The sequence below is a fragment of the Salvia hispanica genome, chromosome 5 (genome assembly GCF_029641045.1).
Source record: "Salvia hispanica isolate PSC_SH4W2 chromosome 5, Shi_PSC_v1, whole genome shotgun sequence".
Taxonomy (NCBI): Eukaryota; Viridiplantae; Streptophyta; class Magnoliopsida; order Lamiales; family Lamiaceae; genus Salvia; species Salvia hispanica.
Genome location: NC_142696.1, coordinates 43,687,547 through 43,702,243, shown reverse-complemented (window position 1 = coordinate 43,702,243; position 14,697 = coordinate 43,687,547). Strand labels below are relative to the sequence as shown.

General features: G+C 35.0%; 1 protein-coding gene across 1 annotated transcript; it reads left to right on the top strand.

Moving 5' to 3' along the window:
• The first annotated feature begins 2,959 nt into the window (after window positions 1–2,959).
• On the top strand, window positions 2,960–3,604 carry LOC148926894 (uncharacterized). Its single transcript, XM_089059284.1, has one exon. It carries the CDS (start codon window positions 2,960–2,962, stop codon window positions 3,578–3,580), a length of 621 nt encoding a protein of 206 aa, XP_088915410.1. The 3' UTR covers window positions 3,581–3,604.
• Window positions 3,605–14,697: the final 11,093 nt, after the last annotated feature.

Genomic DNA, 14,697 nt, shown 5'->3' with positions numbered 1-14,697 from the left:
TTCACATGTTATTGTTTCATGATGAAAATATATGCAATATTTAATGTGTTACTATTGGATCCTCATTTAATGTCTCATATTTATTGGACAGTCTTGATAAATGTTAGTACATTTCACTTTTACTATTTTTTTATGTGAACCTTACATTCCATTAATTTTATCTACTCACAATTATAAAACTAATATTTCGGTCCTTCATAAAGTGAAACAATTTAATAAGTAGCTCACATTTCACTAATTTCTTCACTACAGTCCTTTATAAAGTCAAACAATTTATTAAAACTTGCACCAGTCAAATAAGAAACATGTACTAGGGAGTATATCTCTGATTATTAATTGAATTTGTGATTAAGCATACTAAAATTCCGCCTTCACGTATAACCTGGGCTTTAATAATCGATAAATAATTAGTTAGTGATGAACAAATGTGTTCATCTTTATCGGAGGTGAACCACAGATCCAAATAATCGTTATGAAGATCACAAATAATCCTTAGTTAGGACAAAGGGGATGGCAAAAATTAGTAATTAACAATATTGGGCTTCGCTCCTTTTAGGCAGCTACATTGCAGGGTCGTGAGAGGCCCGTCAGAATAGCTATATGATTTGTTTATTAATTGAATTGGGCTTGTAAAGGACTGGTACCACTTCATAAATCAATTTAATTATAAGTTATACAGTACTTAAAAATACTAAAAGTTGAGAAAATCGATAATTAGTGTAGTGCCCCAATTTTAGTGCTTAATGATTGTGATTAAATAATATTCACGTTACTAGTATACTACCCGTGTTTAAGGTTTTAGTGTTAAGAGCATTCACAACTCACAAGGGCAGAGCGGCAGCAGGAGGTGCAGTGTGTTACGATGGGGGAGGAACGTCGCGAGCGTCGCCCGACACAGTGTGGATGCTCCACGGCGCCTGTTCTTTGGGGGGTGGGGGTTGGTTCTGGAGGGGTATTGGCGTGGGGGTGGGTGATTGATTTTTTTCTCTCAAAATTTCCATATATTTTCATATTTCCATGCATAAAAATCCATTAATTAGAATTTTCCATATATTTCTATATTTCCATTTAGTTTCCATATTTGGAAATATGTGGAATTTTCCACATATTTTCCATATTTCCATGCATGGATTTTTCATATTTCCATGATGAAAATTGACTCATAGGAAGCGCTTTGATAAAATCCAATTTCTTTTTTCTTTAGTTGGATAATTTTGACTTTGACCAAAGGGATTATATTTTGTTTTGATAAACAAAGTAAAATCCAATTTCCTTTTTCTTTGGTTAAGATAATCTTGATCTAGATTCCATTTTTATTATGTAGCTTACCTAATAGTAACGGTGATACTGAATCCGATAATCCAGTTCCAACTCCAGAAAATTCGCAAGCAAAATCACAACATAAAATTTGTTAACATTGCATATTTAGTTCTTGTTTTATTTTATCATTGCACATCGCAAATCATATTGATTATTATATGCTATATGTATATACCTAGAGCACTGAATTTTTATTCCTTAATATCATGGAAGATGAAATTGTCTATAATTCATAATTATTCCACAGTCCCCACTTTTTTGTTTTGACTATTTTTTATATCACGGAAGATGGAAATGTCTTGTTCTGTAATATTTCCACGGTCCCCACTTAATATCGGGGAAGATGGAAATGTCTACTGTTTCCTCCACATGTCTATCGTTTCGTAATATTTCCACTTGTCCCCACGTTTTGTCTTTTTTGTGTTTTAACATCATGGAAGATGGAAATGTCAATTGTATACTACTCTCTCTTCCCCCATTAGGAGTCTCATTTTTTTTGGCACAGATTTTAAGAAATATTATAAAAAATGGGTGGAAAAAAAAGTTAATAGAATATAAGTCCTACTTGAATAGAGTATAAGTTTTAAATAAAATGTGGGTGAAATGAGATAGTGGAATGTGAGACCCTATTACCATTTATGGTAAAAGTGAACCGAGACTCCTATTTGCGGACGGACTAAAATGGAAAAACGAAACTCCTATTCGTGGACAAAGGGAGTAGTATGGAGTAGTAGGAGTAGTATTTAAATAGTGGTCATAGATGAACTTATACTTGCCGATAAATAGTGTTAGGGAGATTCAATATAGAGAACAGAAAAACGGATATCTGAAAGTCGTGCAAAACACTTTCAGATCAAATCAATTTCGGTGGTTCTACCAAAGTTATTTGATCGGATAAAATTCAGAGAATGCAGAATATTCATATATGTATTCGAGATATGAACCAGACGAATTGATCAGATTTTGAAGAAGATGAAACGATGCAGCTGTTGACGAAACATTGCATCCGTTGGGAAAATTAACCGAAAATAACTAATTTTCAAAGGTTTCCGAAATTGCAAATTAGTCCTTCGATTTTCAGAAATTACATTGCCCCTTGGACCCCGCTACCCGGGGGCGCTGCCCCCGGACCCCCGTTCATCTGTTTAGGGGCTTCGCCCCTAACATCATAATGAATTCAAATAAGCGTGCACTCCGCACCTCCATACTTAAATGATGTATCATTATAACAATAACCGATCAATCAAGTTAATCCAATTACACTAAAAAATCCAACAATCCTCCCCTATTTTAGTGCAATCCTTGATTAACTAATTATAGTGCAATCCTCGATTTTCAGAAATTACATTTTCGGATGAATTTCTGAAACGGCAACTTCGTTGGAAATAAAAAATTTCTCGACCCCAGTCAGGGGCTCTGCCCCTTGGACCCCGCCAGGGGCTGCCCCCCTTGGACCCCGCTACCCGGGGGCGCTGCCCCCGGACCCCCGTTCATCTGTTTAGGGGCTTCGCCCCTAACATCATAATGAAATCAAATAAGCGTGCACTCCGCACCTCCATACTTAAATGATGTATCATTATAACAATAACCGATCAATCAAGTTAATCCAATTACACTAAAATATCCAACATAATCAAATATGTCGAACAAAGAAACGATGAAGGAAGGAGCGAAAGGTTTCGCGAAGTTGGATAAGTTTGCTGGCCAGGACTTTAGACGCTGGCAAAAGAAGATGCATTTCATGCTGACAAATCTCAAGGTGGTGTACGTTCTGAGTACTCCCATGCCCGAGGCTGTTGAAAATGAAACTCTGGAACAGACGAGGAGGCGGATGAAGTGGGAGAACGATGACTACATTTGTCGGGGTCACATTTTAAACGGTATGTCTGATTCCCTATTTGATGTGTATCAAAATGTTGAATCTGCTAAAGAATTGTGGGATTCCCTCGAAGCCAAATATATGGCAGAAGATGCTTCTAGCAAGAAATATACGTACGAGATGAGGTGCAAATGGGTGGCGCAGCTTCTTGATGAGGCGGTGGAGTTGCCGAGCATCAAGGAGATGGAGAAGGACATCGAGACGTGGGAGAGGTACATGAAGACGTACTCTGGTAACGGGAAATACAGAAGCAGTTGTGTTGCTGGATTGCACATATGGTATAATGATCAAATATGTAGAGACATTGGTATTAATCCTAGAAGAAAGAAGGGCTTTTTTGCAGATATGTTTCAGCCTTATGGTCCACGGGATTACAGTTGAGGTGGTGAGGGTATATGATGGAGTTTAAGTCTAAGGTAAGGTGTGTATTTTGTTTTGAATTGTGAGTCTTAATTGTGTAAATCTTACTAGTTTGTTTTCTCAGTTCACAAATGTAGCTGGTTCATGAATTGGATTTTACTAAGTTATTCTTTTGTTTTGAGTGATATGCTTTTATTTGCCGCGGTCAATTGTACTTTGTAATAACTCGATGACATTTACCATTAATTGGGCTATCATAAAGTATATTGGCATCTAATATCATGAAACTTTCAAAAAGTTGGATTTTTCCCATGAACTTTAAAATTAGCAAATAATATCACGAACTTTACCCGGGTTTGTTTTTTCTCATGAATAAAAATGTAACATATATGACCCAGAATATGAATGGTTTGCATATTTTCGTATTTTATTTGCACATTACCGAATAATAATATATTTAATGAATATCATTGAAGATTGTATTTAATAAATTCTAGCAATTCAATATAGGCATATATATATATATAGGGGTGCGATCATATCATAACTCATATTTATGTGATAACCTAATAACTCTACCATTTTATGGGTCAAAAGTGATTTATACACGATAAAATGATATTTTTTCAGCATGCATAAAATGATACTTTTATTCCATAAAATGATATTCTATTCCATAAAATGAGGGTTATTAGGTTATCACCATAAATATGGGTTATGATATGATCACATCCCTGTATATATATATATATATAGTTAAGATTATTTTTTTATAAAAGTAACAAATTTATAGTATAAAAATTATATTTTGTTTTCAATATTAAATAGTGATTTCAAGGGTTAATATATATAATAACGTGTGTGATTGTGCATGATATTAAATATATACGTATCTGTACATAAGTATGTGTATGTGTATGTGTGTGTTTGCTGATTAAAAGTCAATATAACATTATGTGTAAAAAAAATAAAAATAAGAAGGAATCGAAGTTGTTGTGGAAATTAGTTAAAACATTTTATATACCTTGATTTGGAAATCAATAGCATGTATATCTAATGGAGAGGAAATGAGGGTGTTATAAAAACATATTATTATTAATGAATGGATAATTTTAAACTATACCATAATAATTTCAATGCAATGACATTATGCTAAATAGTAGTGCAACGGACACGTATTAAATCAAGCAGCTAAGTGTCATTCTTAAAATATTTTGGAAAAGGATAACAGAAGCTTGACACACTAAGTCGGTTGACTTTGTGAATAAATGATATGTTGCAAAGGGAATCAGGGGGACACATTAAAAATATCAGAAAGGAGAGATAGAAAAAAATAAATAAATTAGGAAGAAAGAGAGAGAGATAGAAAAAAATAAATAAATTAGGAAGAAAGAGAGAGAGTAAGTTCTATTCGAGGAACATTAATTTGGATTAAAATTATAAATATCAGAAAGGAGAGATAGAAAAAAATAAATAAATTAGGAAGAAAGAGAGAGAGAGTGAGTTCTATCCGAGGAACATTAATTTGGATTAAAATTATGAAAAATGTTTTAGAGACATAATGTCTCCAAGCCATAATGTCATAATGAGGTTAAAATTGTAATCTTATACTATATTATATTTTAAATTAAATCTATACTTTTTTACATCTACCTTTTTGCCCTTACATCTTAAATAAGGATGTGGTAGCTTAATTATGGAATATATATAAATGTGGAAGATATGATTTAAAATTAAAATATATACCTAAAGAAGTAGAATATTAGAGAAATGGGAGATTTATTCATAAATATTTTATTCAACATAATGTTCCAAAACTAAGGGAATAAATTATGAGACTTGAACTTAATGAATAAATTATGAATCCATTTTATAAAAATACCAATCCTATATTATTTTCTTCTTTTTTCTTATATAAAATATTAGAGTTTTAAGCTCCATTCAGTATATCAATAAATAAATTAATAATAATAATAATAATAATAATAATAATAATAATTGACTTTATAGTTTTTATTTTAAGAATTTTGTAATTTTTTATACTACTTCTTTCCTTTCCAAAATTTTAATTTATTTAAATTTTTTATTCTTAGAACATTGCAATCGAACTTCGATCAAATAAATAATTACAAGGCATTTTCTCTTTTGCTTTATAAATAATTGAGTTATTAGCTCAATTCACTATATGATGAAATAAAATTAAGAAAATATGTATAATATATTAATACTAATTGGGTGTAGGTTTTTTTATATCACACTTACTATTCTAAATTATTCAATTTTGAAAATTTAATTTTTTCAAATTTTTAATTTTTGGAAAATTATTGTCGAACCTTAGTCAAAATAAATATAATACTAATTGAATTTATTATTTTAATTTTATGTATTTTTTAATATTAGTACTCTAGTTTGATTTTTTAGTATTTATTTTTATGTTATTCCTATGTAAAATATATAATATACTCTATTGAATTTCACCGTTAGCTTTATTAGTCTTTATTATAGAAATTAGATCACCCCCTAATGATCATGCTAATTGATTTTATCCAAAAATAGCTTTTGGTTATATTTGTCCACATATAAAATATAATTATGGCATAGAGACATAAGAGTATTATGGCATGGAGACATTATTTCTCTAAATCACTAACCTAAAATTATTTAGGAAGAGAGAGAGAGAGTGAGTTCTATCCGAGGAACATTAATTTGGATTAAAATTATTTAGGAAGAGAGAGAGAGAGAGTGAGTTCTATCCAATGTTTTAAAAATCGGACCGGCCGGTGAACTGGCGTCGTTACTGGTTCACTGGTTCAACCGGTTCACTGGTCGAACCATTGGTTGAACCGGAATATATAATAAACACATATATTAAATATTATTAACAAATTTAATATTTTTATGTATTAAAATAGATGATGTTTATTAATTTAAGAAAATTTATTTCGTAAAATAATATTATAATTAAATACGAATTAGGTATTAAGTTTAGATAAAAATATTCATTGATGTCAATAGCTAGGGTATATAAATTAATTATGTAATATAAAAAATTTATTTATAGTAAATAATGAATCTTATATGGTACTAATAATAATATAGATGGTAAGTAGAGCATCATTAAAATATAGAGGATGATAATTATTTATATTATAATTAACAATTATATTAAATAATATAAAATGAAAATGAATTATTAGTTTTTGTAGATAAAAATTTAATGGTTAATGCATAAAAATATTTGATGTTCAAATTGTTCAATGAGCTCATGTGGTGGAGTGGTAGAGGTCTTCTTATGTAGAAGAGAGGTCATGAGTTCAACTCCTACCAACAACAAATTTTAAACATTTTTAAACAAAACAATATTGAACCGGTTTCCGGTTCACGGTCCAACCGGTCCGGCCAGCCGGTTCTGCCGGTTCACAGCGGTTCAATGCATTGGTGGTTTAAAGGAGTGAACCGGACTACCTACCGGTTCGCGGTCCGACCGGTCGAACCGGCCGGTCCGGTCCGGTTTTTAAAACATTGGTTCTATCCGAGGAACATTAATTTGGATTAAAGATTGTAGATGAAGCTTAAGGAATCAAGGAATTCGATTATATCATCTGTCGTAATCAGGTATAAATCACATTTTTAATTTTATATATTTTATGTGATTAATTGTTATCTGTTAAATTGGAGTGAATATTTGAATTATATGATATGAGACTGGTTATGTGTTATTTGATGGTGATGGTGCAATATAATGTGGATATGTGATTTGTGTAATAGATATGTTTATCTATAGTGTTGGAGTTAATTGATGGAATATATGGATACGTAATTGATGCAATAGATATGTTTTGCATATGGTATTGGAATTAACTGAATCATTCGATTAAAGAGGATTTGTGATAGTCTTGTCCTGGATCTGAAATCATAGTGGACATAATGGGACCTTCGGTCAATCATAATGGAACCTTCGGGTCAATCATATTGGGACCTTCGGGTCAATCATATTGGGACCTTCGGGTCAAATCATATTGGGACCTACGGGTCAATTCACAGTGGGACCTACGTGTCAAATCATAGTGGGACTTTGGGGTCAAATCATACTGGCATATTGGAAATCCCGGGCAGATACCAGGCTTGAACTGTCACAGAATAATAAACCGAACAAAGTGGCATGTGCATGTGTATGGAACTATTTTTAATATTTGTTGATAATTGTTATATATATTGGTTAAAGAATATGTTTGATTTTTGAGCTGTGGAATTAAAGGTAAGATTTATATACACTGAGTTGTGGCTCATATAAACCACTAATATTTTTCAGGAATAAGATATCAATGATGCGGGTTGATGTGAGTTACAGTTATAAGGGTCGGCAGCTGACGCATTTTGGCAACTTTCTCCTCCTCATCATTTTTGCATGTAGATAAATGTGTGTTTTAATGTAGTTGACATGTGGATTATTTATTTTAAATTTTGAATTTACTTATAGTAAGTGTATACGTCATAAGAGTTGAGGTGTGACAGAAAAAATTTCCACAAATAATATTATGATACGGATTTTTTTCGTTTTTCGACAACAATTTTAAGAGTTTCAAGTTTTTTAATCTTTGAAGATAGTTTTTCTTGAAGCACACCCTCCAAAATTGTTCTTCAATCTATTAAAATAACATGAAATTTTTCATTCGTGGGAAAAAACAAACCCGAAGTAAAGTTCGTGATATTATTTGTCAATTTTAAAGTTCGTGGGAAAATCAACTTTTTGAAAGTTTCATGATATTAGATGTTAATATCCCTTATAATTAGTACACCCTCGGTCCCTAATAATTCGTCACCATTTGACCGACACGGGTTTTAAGAAATGTAATAGAAATTGAGTTGAAAAGGTTGATGACACATGGGTCCTACTTTTATATATTAGTGATGCACTTTTTATTAGCACTAAAAATACCTGCAAGTATACATGGTAGATCTAGTATAGCTAAAGGTCAGTACCGGGATATCGAACACATGGAATATAATTGCAACTGACTATCATGTACTAAGCGTCAAATACTATCTAGAGAAACAAAAGTTTTGGGTTTGAAACTAAACAAAATTAAATAAAGTAAAACGATAAGGGCAAAGAAGATAGAATTAGGCAAATAGAGGAATTTCAAGGATAATGATTTCATTGACTCTTTAGTTATTCTAATTAGTTCTACGTTCATCCGACTCAAGTTTTACCACGATCTCTCTTTATCATGCATCAATACTCATGTCACAATTATTGTATGAACATATAAGATAAACCAATCAAAGCTATCACCGATCAAAGATTGACAATAATCAAGGTAACGGCCAATTAGTCGAACAAAAGTTCAAGAAAAATCAAGTTGAAACGAGTTCTGAACATTAAACATAAAAAGAACTACATAAAAGTCAATTACTATCAAACCACAAAATTCTATTGTTTAGCAATCCATCGACAGATGAACTAAAACAATAATTAAAGTACGAGACATGAAATAAACAAACAAAACCCAAGGATGAATCTTGAAGTCTTCATGCTCCTCTTGCCTTGCTTCAATCTCCAAGAATGATGGAAGAATTAGGTATGGAGTAGAGAAGGAGGATGGAGGGGGAGCCTATGGAAGGGTTGAATTCTATGAATGAGGTTATGGGGTATATATAGGCTTTAGAAGGATTTAAATTTGGTAATAAGTGTCCTTCAAGCATTAGGAAATATGTAATTTTCGTTCCCCATAGTAGAAGAAAAAGATTTGGCTTCACAAGGTAAGATCTTCTTTCCTTCTTCAAATTCCCGCATAGACTGCAGCTAGCAGCTTTGCGCGACTTTGGTAGAACAGCCATAACTCTCTCCACAAAACTCCGATAGGGTTGATTTTTGAACCATATTGAAGCTCTTTTCAAGACGAATAGAATGGTATGTAGAACGCTCCGATAATACTTCAGGATCGCCGTAAAATTGAGTTTGAAGACAGCTATCGTGCGCCGCATTTTTGTGGCGGGCCACCGCACCTTGGCCGGCGGTCGCCGCGCGCAGTCCAGTAGCTTCTGAATCCTTCTGGCGGTCGCCACGCACTTCCTGGCGGTCGCCGGGCGTGTCTTTGTCTCCGCTAAGCGCCGGCGGTCGCCGGAAGAGTTGCGGCGGTCGCCGGAGGTCCTCTAGATTTCCTACTTCGCGTTTTTACTCCCTTTAGGCTCAAATATGCACATTTTTCACAAAACATGTCAAAATACCAAAATAGATAAAATATGCAAATAATGGACATGTAATGCAACTTTGACCTTAAAAACGGGCCAAATAATGGCCTTAAAACCGTGCAAAATCCGAGCGTATCAACTCCCCCAAACTTTTTTTGTTTGTCCTCAAACAAAACAGTAAAGACACAAAATAGACGCACGGAATGCACAAGGACTAGACGTCATAATTGCCTCAAAAAATGAAAGAATAGATTAAGCATGTATTAACGCAATCAAATCAAGCAAGACTTATTAGTGCACTTTCATTACTAACTTGTGGAACACCTTGAATTCACGCACTCACATGTGGCAAACTTCCAAAGATGGGAAGTGTTCTCTCACTCTCAAAGTGTATGAAGGTAATGTGTATATAAGCACTCAAATCATGCATCACGCAAAGTTTACCATAGGCTTGCTCAAAGTCTAATCCCTCCTCTACTAGATCTGATTAAGCTTCAAAAGTCCAAAAGGTCTTTATCTTTGGTTGTAATGTAGGCTCTTTGGTAGGTGATGAATATTTGGCTAAAAAGTGACTCAAATAAAAATATCCCAAGTAGAGTAAAGATAACTCCACTTTTCTAAACCCAAGACACTTTTAACACTTTATTTATTTTTCTCCTTCAACTCACTTTCCAATCCTTTAATTTTCTTTTCTTTTCTTTTTACAACCTCTCACACTTTTTCTTTTCTTTTTCTTTTTTTTTTTTTTTTTTCTTACACATCCTTTCTTTCTTTTTTCTAAGACCAAGCACACGTTTGCATTCTTTCCTAATTTCACAACTTGTACTTTCTTTACATTAAGCACACTACTTTTATACTTTCCCCTTATCTCTCCAATTCCTTTACAAATAAGATAGCAAAAACTAACTAACCCAAGGAATTGTCCCCATTATTTTGGCTTCCAAAGAAAAGGCTTAAAGGCTCAAACTTTGCTCCAAAGGGAAAAATTTTGAATTTTTGAGAGGGTCAAAATTTTGGATAAAAGTAGGCTAAGAAAAGATGGCCAATCATCCTCCTAAATCAACTTAAACACTATGTAAACTTAGGCAAAACTAGGAGCAAGTTCTAGAAACATATACATGCATGCAGATAAATCACACAAGAATGAAATATAGGCTCAAATCCTCACAAGGTATAAAGCATGATTCAAGGCGAACAAGCAATTCACTAATTACGCACCTTTTTACCAAACCATCAAATCAAAACATTAAGCCACACCTAAACATAGATGGAATGTAATATCATTGGCAACTCGATCTAAAGTGTGTCCCTAAACATGCGTGTTTCTAAGTTCTTCATGTTAAGTTCACGAGATGGATTCAAGAAAACATTTTTAGACAACAAGATTCTCCTACGGGTTTTTGAAAAACAAAAGTAAAAAACTTTAAAACAAAAAGAAAACCCTAAAACAAAAACCTAAACTCACGGACCACCACTTCATCCCCCAAACTTATTTACAACAAAGTGTAAAATAAGTTTGTAGAGTCGGTATGGACATGAGTGAACTACTAAAAAGAAAGCATACCTTGAAAAGTTTTGCGTAGAGGCTTGACGGGACGAAAATTCGAAAAATTCAAAAAATCGCGCTGGATACTGTGCCCAGGTGGCGGGCCGCCGCGGCCTGGCCGGCGGTCGCCGCACGTGAATAAATTCTTCCAGCGTTCAGGTGGCGAACCGCCGCTGCGCATGCGGCGGTCGCCACGTAAAGGTCAGAACCTGCGGAAAAAATTTCTCAAAGCAGAAAACGAAACAAAAACCAAAAGTATTCAAAAACTGGAAATAAATGGTTGGGTTGCCTCCCAACAAGCGCTTATTTTTCGTCTATAGCTTGACGTTCTTTGAAGCTCATGTTATCCCCCATCGTGGGAATTCTTTTGGGATGCCTTTGTACCTACAAATTCGCAATGTGAGCATAGAATGAAAAAAATTATAGTAGGATACAACACATAGTATTTAGCAATCCCCCAAACTTGAACCAAATCAAGGTGTAAGATAATCACATGCAAGACCAAGTAATCCACCTTGATTCAAAAACCATCCCCCATCAAGATCTCTACCCCCCACTAATTTGCAAGAATTTTCAACAATAGACCAAGACATGCAAAACAATATAAGCTCAAGAATATACACAAGTCATACAAGATAAAATAGCCTCACAATGCTATGAACATGAACTATGCGTATCAACAATCAAATCAACGGGGTATTCAAATTTCATCCACAACAAGAAGTTAATTCCATCACACCCAACAATGATCAATTCTAATAAATCCTACTCACAAATTCACCAACAAATTATCAAAAGTATATCATCCCCCATCAAACTCCATGGTAAACTACCAAAATATATACCAACAACAAAGTCATCCAATGAAAGTATTCAAGATCAAAGCTCAGAAATTATAAGAAGAACGTACCTTGCGTTGGTTGACAATTGAGCACAAGAACAATTCGGTAGAATCCAAAGAACTTAATTGAGTGATGTGAATTTGGAGTGTGGGTGTGTGAATAATGTGGAGAAATAGAATTTAAAGAGAGTGGAGAAAGTGGATGCTAGGGGTTAGAAAAAAAAAGAATGAAAGAAGGAAAGAAGAAACATACCTTAGGTTATGGAGTAGAGAAGGAGGATGGAGGGGGAGCCATGAAGACTCCCCTTTTGGGGGCTATGGAAGGGTTGAATTCTATGAATGAGGTTATGGGGTATATATAGGCTTTAGAAGGATTTAAATTTTGTAATAAGTATCCTCCAAGCATTAGGAAATATGTAATTTTCGTTCCCTATAGTAGAAGGAAAAGATTTGGCTTCACAAGGTAAGATCTTCTTTCCTTCTTCAAATTCCCGCATAGACTGCAGCTGGCAGCTTTGCGCGACTTTGGTAGAACGGTCATAACCCTCTCCACAGAACTTCGATTGGGTTGATTCTTGAACCATATTGAATCTCTTTTCAAGACGAAGAGAATGGTGTGTAGAACGCTCTGATCGGACTTCAGGATCGCCAGAAACATGAGTTTGAAGACAGCTGTAGTGCGCCGCGTTTTTGTGGCGGGCAGCCGCACCTTGGCCGGCGGTCGCCGCGCGCAGTCCAGTAGCTTCTGACTCCTTGTGGCGGTCGCCACGCACTTCCCGGCGGTCGCCGGGCGTGACTCCGCTAAGCGCCGGCGGTCACCAGAAGTGTTGCGGCGGTCGCCGGAAGTGTTGCGGCGGTCGTCGGAGAAGTTCTAGATTTCCTACTTCACGTTTTTACTCCCTTTTTAGGCTCAAATATGCACATTTCTCACAAAACATGTCAAAATACCAAAATAGATAAAATATGCAAATAATGGACAGGTAATGCAACTTTGACCTTAAAAACGAGCCAAATAATGGCCTTAAAACCGTGCAAAATCCGAGCGTATCAATTAGTTTTATAATAAAGAGTGAACTATATCAAAAGTCCATTACGTTTCCAGTTGTAACACTGCAGGTCCCTCAGAAAAAAAAATATCTCCACATATATCTAACCTTAAAATAAATCACGTATCTTGTTTTTTGTGACTAAAAGACCCTTCGGCCCTTAAAGGGCATTTTGGACAGAGCATGAACATAATGTCTGAGAATTTGCAGTGACGGCCTGCTGCATGCTGACATCGGTCACTGTTAACCTGATGCGATTTGACATGTAGCAGCGGCGGTTCGTATTTCTCCTCTCTCTCTCAACTCCTTCTCTCTCTGTCTCTATCTCAAATATATAGATAGAGTGTGTGTTTATGTATTAAATACTCAATTCAAAATTTTCACACCATCATTCACTTTTCCCTCACCCGCCTAAACCTCTGCAAACCCTCTTCTCTTTGCATGAATGACGCCAAAGCGGAAGCGCACTGGTACCTCCGGCACCGGCGAGTCATCTTCGCGGAAGTCATCTCGTCGTAAAAAGGAACCAACACCACCGCCACCGCCACCCCCACTGCCACCGCCCCCGCCACCAAGACATGCACCTGAGATCATAGATGTGGATAAAGAAACATGGGATATCCGAGATCCTGAACTAGATTTTTTCCACCCGGAAGAGGAATATAGTATGTTCTATTTTTAATTCAATCGTATATATACTGACTATTGTTGTGATTTAGGGCTCCAAATTTGAATTTTTTGTGAATTTGTTTTTGTTATTTTGGTTTTATTGTTGTTTTGCTTGTTTTGGTTTTATTTTTTGTTTCTGTTTGTCCGATAATTTTGGGAATTTAGGGTTTTAATTTTCTAATTTCTTCGGTCTTTTTGTGCATTGACAGAGGAACATCTAGGATCGTTTTCCATTGCTTTCCATCACGGTGGTTCTTTTTTCTTTACCAAGGAGGAAAAAAAGTATGTTAGGGGGTATTGGACCTTCTTCGACTTCTGTAACATAGAACAATTCGACCTCGTATACCTCTCGACCATGATCTTAAAGTTGAAGTATGATATGAAGATGATATGTGAGTTCTATTACTGTGATCCAAAGTACAGTGCTGACTGCAAAGGGTTTTAATAGGCGGCCCTTTGATGCCCATTATTGAGGAGCCACATCTAAAGGATTTCCTCAAAGTGGCGTCTACTTCGACAAAGCTAGTTCACATGTATGTTGTCGAGCTAACCCGGGCAGTGGCCTTACTGAAAAAAATGAAAGTTAAAGCTGAGGAACTTCTCAGATTCAGAGCGTTGAAAACCCCACGAGTCATCATTGAAGAAATTGAAGAAAGCGAACCAATTGTGCCAAATCGTCAACCGAGAAGGAAGAAGAGGTAGGAGGATCATGTGCAAGGGGACCAGAGTAAGCCTTTGATGATTGGCTGGTATGATAGGGATATTGAGTTTGAGGAATATGTTACTAAAAGTTTAGAAGATAAGCATGCTCAGTGGAAGAGGGAGGATAAGATAGCTCGTC